The following is an 8900-nucleotide window of genomic DNA, read 5'->3' as shown; positions in this document are numbered from 1 at the left end:
CCACACACACAGTACGATGTCACCATAGTCATCTCATCCACAGTATGATGGTCTCCAGATTCCCCCACACAAAGTATGATGCAACCACACTCATCCCATCCACAGTATCATGGCCTCCAGATCACCCCACATGCACTATGATGTCACCTTAGTGATCTCATCCACAGTATGATGGGCTCCAGATCACCCCACACACAGTATGATGTCACCATAGTCATCTCATCCACAGGATGATGGCCTCCAGAACCCACCATACACAGTATGATGACACCTTAGTTATCCCATCCACAGTATGATGGCCTCCAGAACCCCCCATACACAGTATGATATCACCATAGTCATCTCATCCACAGTATGATGGCCTCCAGATCACCACACACACAATATGATGTCACCATGGTCATCTCATCCACAGTATGATGGCCTCCAGAACCCCATACACAGTATGATGTCACCATAGTTATCCCATCCACAGTATGATGGCCTCCAGAATCCCCATACACAGTATGAGGACACCATAGTCATCCCATCCAGAGTATGATGGCCTCCAGAACCCCGCATACACAGTATGAGGACACCATAGTTATCCCATCCAGAGTATGATGCCCCCACAGCCTCCTGTACATGTGATCCTAGTGTGAACAATTATTGTATCAGGGATCCTAATTGTAAGTTACTGATGCATTTGTCTATAAGAGGGATAATTATTTACCCCCAACTCCTCTAATTGCTGTTGTTTGTTTTTACAGAATAGACAAAAAGAGATAGGAGACAATTGAACAAATTTATATTAGGTTTCAGTGTTTACACTATCATAAAAAGAAAGTGCAAATTAAAGGGTTAGCTGACTACAGTAATAATATAAACATAATAAACATAACAGGCGATCCTATCTCAGGGACCCTCAACTTTTATAAAGAATAGGGTCCTGTGACATGATAACCTCCATCAGTGTATTGAGGATTCTCATTGGAGTGATGGAAACAGCCATATTTTCCAGGATTTTGCCATAAATGGATTTTGTTGTAATTGTTCAATGAGATCCTTTGTGAAGGATGACTCTGATTATGGACGTTCGCTGTTAGAGCCATGGATTGGAGTCACTTTTGCTTTAATAGATTATAAGTGCACTTATTACATCATAGAAAATGCAACATGCCAAATAAAACAGAATTATTAAATAAGTACCTGATACAGGCCAGCACTTCTCACCATGAGAGTGGTAATCCCCGATACAAAATCTAACCCCCCACCAACCCTACGAATGCTAAGCTGGCCCTCGTCATATATTATAGCAGGTTCTCCACCTAAACCATACAGTACAATGGGTTGACCTTCAGCAAATATTACCATTCAGTGGTCCATGCAAGGCTACCAACCTCTGTACCACCTGCCCTACCCAAACCCTAAAGCTGGACACCAAAGAAACACCTAGAATTGCCCCAATTTCAGCCTGACACTTGATGGCATCTATCAAAATACAATATCCCACCAGGAATCATTACATGAAAAGTAATTAATAACAAAAATATATTATAATTTCATAGTCTCTAAGTTTGGTCCCTGAGATCACCAGAGAGGTGGATGCCACCCTGCCAGGTAATATAGGTATGGGTAGTAGTGGTAGTTCTGATAGAGGCTCATTAGAGAGCTCCGGCTTAGTTCTCCGTCCCGACATAACACAGGGAGAGAAGAAGTCTTATCCAGATCCTCCAGGTCAGTGGCTAGCTGCTTTCTTTTGGTTTTATATCTACGATTTTGAAACCATATCTTGACTTGGGTCTCCGTCAGCTTCAGGCTCTTGGCCAAATGGGCTCTTTCAGGAGCTGAGAGGTATTTTTGGTTGGAGAACTTTCTTTCCAACTCAATGACTTGGGAGTGGGAGAAGGCGGCTCGTGACCTTTTCGGAGGCTGTTTGTCTACTTTTTCCTCTTCACAAGCTGGTGGTTGAGGAACCACGTGGTCCAAATGCTTCACCTCATGATCATCTGTAAGGGAATAGATGGAAAATTAAATAACTAAACTACCAAGTTACAGAGATATCTGCATTAGTCATTTTCATCAATACTCACAAGGCACAATAAGGGCTCGTGCAGACAACCGTATTTTTGGTCCAAGTGCGATCTGACAAAACATCAGGTCATACTTGGACCAATATTATTTTACGGGGCCATGCACATGTCCGAGTTTTTCCTTGGATAGAGACTGTCCCAGAAATAAATTGCACAATTCGCATTTGGTATTCAGATCGCAGGCAGCCATGAGAGTCTATGAGTCCATGGAACAAAATTGGACTGTACACGGATGACATCTGACTACAGTCCAATTTTCATGGACTGACAGAATGGAGAAGATGGAGACTTTTTTTTCTCATCTTCTCCTCATCCAAGAAAATCGGATCCCAATGTGCTGACCCTCCTATCAGAAAGCGATTAGCACAATCGGAGCGATTTTCTCGGATGAGAGATAATTCAGTCGTGTGACCCTCACCTGACGCAGAAAGTCAAATCCTGGTGCCTATTCAGGTGGCAGAGGGGCATATGGGCCACACTAAGGCACTGGTTTAAAAAATGTATTCATCAAATGTATGTGTTCCCGGTATTGGACAGTTCAATTCTGGATTAATATTTTGCTACAACCTGAAGTATTACAAATAACTATAACCAGCACATCCACTAGGTGACAAAATATATTTTCACATGCCCTGAGAAATGGTGCGAAACGCGTTGCCTGTGAGCAGATACAAGTGTTTTCATGCCTTTTAGTATTGCGTCACATATGAAAATTAAGATTAAACTGAATTTTTTTTTCACCTAACAGATATGCTGGTTTTATTGCTTTGTTCTATGTGAATGGTGATGATAAACTGACCCAGAGGAATCATTTACTGCAAACATGGTGCGCTAATTGTACCAACTAATATATGGGAATCTGAAGTATTAGCATCATCTGGCAAATCTTTTGTCAGCAGCAATAAAAAAAAAAAGAACAATAACTGAGGAATGTTATTAATTATGTCTAATTTTTCCAAAATCAGTGACCAACTTAAAATACCATATCTGTCAAATCTCCATCTATATATACAAATACCAAACTACATTAGGGCTCGTGTGGGCGACGGTATTTTTGACCAAATGTTGGATCGCACTCGGACAAATGTTATTCTATGGAGACGTGCACATGTCCAATTTTTTTTCCTCCAACTGAGACTGTAAAAAAAAAAAAAAAGAATCGCAGCGTGCTCAATTTGTATCCGAAATGTGGATTGCACTTTGTCATGAGTCAATGTTATTAAATAGGGCAAATAGGGCTGTTCTGATGACCGAGTGTTCATATGGAATCTTCAGGATTTCGGATGAGACTCGTTTATACAAGTCCAAAAAAGTAAAAATCGGATCCCATGTGGAACATCCATATTTCATCCAATTTTTCGGATACATTTTCATTATTTATATAAAAGACTGTATTTGATCATCTGTAGTGTAAAATGTTGATGTACAAATATGGATGTCACATTTGTGTAAAAAGTGGACACGTGGATGGCAATATGGATGAAAATCAGATATATATGCTGATATGAACCCAGCGGCTTTGATGTTTTTAGCATCTCCCTACTTCCGGCTTTCTAATTATTCTTTCTTTATTAACGATCATCTATGTTTCTTTGGAAGGGTCTGGAACTCATCAGCAGGAACAATCAACACTAAAATCCCACCCTAGTGAAATTCATCATGTCGGGGTCACATCTTTGACTCTATGGCTGCATTAATACTAAGTGAAGTTCCCAATGAACACAACAGTCATATACAAGACTGAAGTCAGAGAGGGTCTGTGTGTGGCGGGGCTGGGTCTCACAGACACTGCTGAATTAGCAGTGACCCTTCTGCCCTGTTCAGGTTCATTTAACCTGTAAAAACAGAGACAAGCAAACCTGTGACTGGTGGGAAACACATGGTGGGAGTGAGAGCAGACACTGAGGCAAGATAGTGGAGTAACACAGGAGCTGCCGGGAAACCCTCTGATCTGTGGCCACAATCACTGCTAGCTAGGAGAGTGATGTTCTTGTGGAACTACAAGTCCCAGCACTTACACTTCACTTGTAGATACAGAGAGCGTTCTGTCCTTACCTGCTATTAGATGGGTCTCCACTGAGTAATGGGCTTTGCTGCTGTCACCCTCTGAGGTCTCTGTCTGGGGAGTGATGTCCCCTGAAGATTCCTTCTCTTGGTCTTCAGGTTGGACTTCCAAGTGTCTTTCTTTGCTTTTGCAGCCCAGGTCTGAGAGGATGTCCTGGATGAGGAAGGATGTGAGAGGTCTGGTGGGGAGAGACATGTCTCCAGTGGGTGACTGTGACATCCAGAAGGGTGGGTGGATGATATAGAAGAATACAGGGTCCAGCAGAAGGAATAGACCTGGTGCCGTCAGGTTACCGCATCCCCAATTTACAGAGAAGCGACTGTCTCCATCAGCGCCGAACTTACTATATATATATTCCTACTGCGCTCTGATTGGCTGAGCTCACACCCCTGTGTAACTTCTCATTGGCTGAGCTCACACCCCTCCCCTCCCAGCAGGTAGAGCAGCAGGTACAGCAGCCGGGCAGTCGGACCCCTGTGGCTGCCGGTGTGCCCCGGTATTGGCTGCCGGTGTGCCCCGGTGTTGGCTGCCGGTGTGCCCCGGTATTGGCTGCCGGTGTGCCCCGGTGTTGGCTGCCGGTGTGCCCCGGTATTGGCTGCCGGTGTGCCCCGGTGTTGGTTGTATCGGCCATCACAGTTATCAGTCATCATCTCACGGTACCGGGAGACCGCGGCCATTGTGGCAGTAATCCCACCATTCACGGGTTCACACTGGGGGGTTTCCTGAAGATATCGGTACAATCCCACTCATCTGCAGCCGAGACTGATAGAGGAGAGCAGCAACTGCACAGGAAGGAGATCTGTGCCCGATATCGGCCGCTAATCGCCCAGATGCTTTCTAGGGTTTCATGGTTTATCGTCCAAACTGAAGTTTGTGAAATAATCATCTGATCAACAATTCAGAATATAACAGAGGTATAAAAGGGGTATAATATAGAAGTATAATAGGGGTATAATATAGAGGTATAATAGGGGTATAATATGGGGGTATAATATAGGGGTATAATAAGGGTATAATATAGAGGTATAATAGGGGTATAATGTAGGGGTATAATAGAGGTATAATATAGAGGTATAATAGAGGTATAATGGGTATAATATAGAGGTATAATAGGGGTATAATATAGGGGTATAATCGAGGTATAATAGAGGTATAATAGGGGTATAATATAGGGGTATAATAATGGTATAATAGGGGTATAATAAGGGTATAATAGGGGTATAATCTAGAGGTATAATAAGGATATAATAGAGATATAATAGGGATATAATATAGAGGTATAATAGGGGTATAATGTAGGGGTATAATCTAGAGGTATAATAGGGGTATAATAAGGAAATAATAGAGATATAATAGGGATATAATCTAGAGGTATAATAGGGGTATAATATAGAGGTATAATAGGGGTATAATATAGAGGTATAATAGCGGTATAATAGGGGAATAATAAGGGTATAATAGAGGTATAATATAGAGGTATAATAGGGGTATAATAAAGGTATAATAGGGGTATAATATAGAGTTATAATAGGGGTATAATATAGGGGTATAATAAGGGTATAATAGGGGAATAATAAGGGTATAATAGGGGTATAATATAGAGGTATAATAGGGATATAATAAGGATATAATAGAGATATAATAGGAATATAATATAGAGGTATAATAGGGGTATAATGTAGAGGTATAATATAGAGGTATAATAGGGGTGTAATATAGAGGTATAATAGGGGTATAATAGAGGTACACTATAGAGGTATAATAGGGGTATACTAGAGGTATAATAGGGGTATAATATAGAGGTATAATAGGGGAATAGTAAGGGTATAATAGAGGTGTAATATAGAGGTATAATAGGGGAAAAATATATGGGTAATAAGGTATAATAGGGGTATAATATAAAGGTATAATAGGGGTATAATAAGGGTATAATAGGGGTATAATATAGAGGTATAATAGGGGTATAATATAGGGGTATAATAGAGGTTTAATAGATGTATAATAGGGTTATAATATAGGTATAATAGAGGTATAATAGGGGTATAATATAGAGGTAGAATAGGGGTATAATAAAGGAATAGAGGTATAATATAGGTGTAATATAGAGGTATAATAGGGGTATAATAAAGGTTTAATAGGGGTATAATAGAGGTATAATATAGGTATTATAAAGGGGTATAATAAAAGTATTATAGGGGTACAATAGGGGTATAATAGGCATATAATATAGAGGTATAATAGGGGTATAATATAGAGGTATAATAGGGGTATAATGTAGGGGTATAATATAGAGGTATAATAGGGGTATAATGTAGGGGTATAATCTAGAGGTATAATAGGGGTATAATAAGGATATAATAGAGATATAATAGGGATATAATCTAGAGGTATAAAAGGGGTATAATATAGGGGTATAATATAAAAGTATAATAGGGGTATAATGTAGGGGTATAATAGGGGTATAATATAGGGGTATAATATAGGGGTATAATAGGGGTATAATATAGAGGTATAATAGGGGTATAATGTAGGGGTATAATAGAGGTATAATATAGAGGTATAATAGAGGTATAATGGGTATAATATAGAGGTATAATAGGGGTATAATATAGGGGTATAATCGAGGTATAATAGAGGTATAATAGGGGTATAATATAGGGGTATAATAATGGTATAATAGGGGTATAATAAGGGTATAATAGGGGTATAATCTAGAGGTATAATAAGGATATAATAGAGATATAATAGGGATATAATATAGAGGTATAATAGGGGTATAATGTAGGGGTATAATCTAGAGGTATAATAGGGGTATAATAAGGATATAATAGAGATATAATAGGGATATAATCTAGAGGTATAATAGGGGTATAATATAGAGGTATAATAGGGGTATAATATAGAGGTGTAATAGCGGTATAATAGGGGAATAATAAGGGTATAATAGAGGTATAATATAGAGGTATAATAGGGGTATAATAAAGGTATAATAGGGGTATAATATAGAGTTATAATAGGGGTATAATATAGAGGTATAATAGGGGTATAATGTAGGGGTATAATAGAGGTATAATATAGAGGTATAATAGAGGTATAATGGGTATAATATAGAGGTATAATAGGGGTATAATATAAGGGTATAATAGAGGTATAATAGAGGTATAATAGGGGTATAATATAGGGGTATAATAATGGTATAATAGGGGTATAATAGGGGTATAATATAGAGGTATAATAGGGGTATAATATAGGGGTATAATAGAGGTTTAATAGATGTATAATAGGGTTATAATATAGGTATAATAGAGGTATAATAGGGGTATAATATAGAGGTAGAATAGGGGTATAATAAAGGAATAGAGGTATAATATAGGTGTAATATAGAGGTATAATAGGGGTATAATAAAGGTTTAATAGGGGTATAATAGAGGTATAATATAGGTATTATAAAGGGGTATAATAAAAGTATTATAGGGGTACAATAGGGGTATAATAGGCATATAATATAGAGGTATAATAGGGGTATAATATAGAGGTATAATAGGGGTATAATGTAGGGGTATAATATAGAGGTATAATAGGGGTATGATATAGAGGTATAATAGGGGTATAATATAGAGGAATAATAGGGGTATAATAGAGGTACAATATAGAGGTATAGTAGGGGTATACTAGAGGTATAATAGAGGTATAATAGGGGAATAATAAGGGTATAATAGAGGTATAATATAGAAATATAATAGGGGTATAATAGGGGTATAATATAGGGGTATAATAAGGGTTTAATAGGGGTATAATCAGGGTATAATAGAGGTATAATAGGGGTATAATATAGAGGTATAATATGGGTATAATATAAAGGTATAATAGGGGTATAATATAGGGGTATAATAGAGGTATAATAGATGTATAATAGGGTTATAATATAGGGGTATAATAGAGGTATAATAGGAGTATAATATTGAGGTATAATAGGGGTATAATAGAGGTATAATATACTGTAGGTATAATATAGAGGTATAATAAGGGTCTAATAAGGGTATAATATGTGTATAATATAGGAATAATATAGAAGTATAATAGAGGTACAATAGGGGTTTAATAAGGGTATAATAGGGGTGCGCTGCTTAATTAGTTTTCTCAGTATCTGATGATTACTTGGTGTCTAGTTGTAAATATTTGTGGATCATGTCCAAAATAGTAATCTATCTCTTTATCTACAGTATGTGTTCACATAGGTCACATGTATATATCTATTATCTATCTATTATCTATCAATAGAAAAATAAAAACAGCAAAATTGGGTGGCAAGCCTCCAAGTTTATTACCAAAGTCTCTTGAATACAAATGCAAAAAAGTTATATGGAAACAGATTTTAATTAGCCCATACAATGCTTCAGCTCAAATTAGCACAACCTGTGTCTACTATTTTGAGCCAAAACGTTAAATGACTTTGGCTATATATTATCCATCCATCCATCCACCCATCCATCCATCATCCAGAAAAATGAAGGCAGCACTCCAATAGAAAAAATAAATGTGGTTTATTGGCCCATGTGCGACGTTTCAGCCCAGGATGTGGACCTTTCTCAAGCTTGAGAAAGGTCCACATTCTGGACTGAAACGTCGCACATGGGCCAATAAACCACATTTATTTTTTCTATTGGAGTGCTGCCTTCATTTTTCTGGATAATAGCATGAGGTTTGGTACATACCTGGGAGGATTTTTTGAACCCTTTGTTTTCTTTTGGTGCTGCTTTTTG

At 38.0% G+C, this 8900-nt stretch overlaps 1 protein-coding gene across 1 annotated transcript; it reads right to left on the bottom strand.

Annotated features, from left to right (window-relative positions):
• Window positions 1-783: 783 nt before the first annotated feature.
• Window positions 784-4452, bottom strand: NKX3-1 (NK3 homeobox 1). The gene is made up of 2 exons (XM_069762163.1): window positions 4128-4452; window positions 784-1988 (listed from the first exon to the last, which is right to left on the bottom strand). The coding sequence occupies exons 1-2, from the start codon at window positions 4354-4356 to the stop codon at window positions 1570-1572; spliced, it is 648 nt and encodes a 215-aa protein (XP_069618264.1). The 5' UTR covers window positions 4357-4452; the 3' UTR covers window positions 784-1569.
• Window positions 4453-8900: the final 4448 nt, after the last annotated feature.

Source organism: Ranitomeya imitator, chromosome 4 (genome assembly GCF_032444005.1).
Source record: "Ranitomeya imitator isolate aRanImi1 chromosome 4, aRanImi1.pri, whole genome shotgun sequence".
NCBI lineage: Eukaryota > Metazoa > Chordata > Amphibia > Anura > Dendrobatidae > Ranitomeya > Ranitomeya imitator.
The sequence above is the reverse complement of the archived record's forward strand: the minus strand, read 5'-3'. Positions and strand labels throughout refer to the sequence as shown.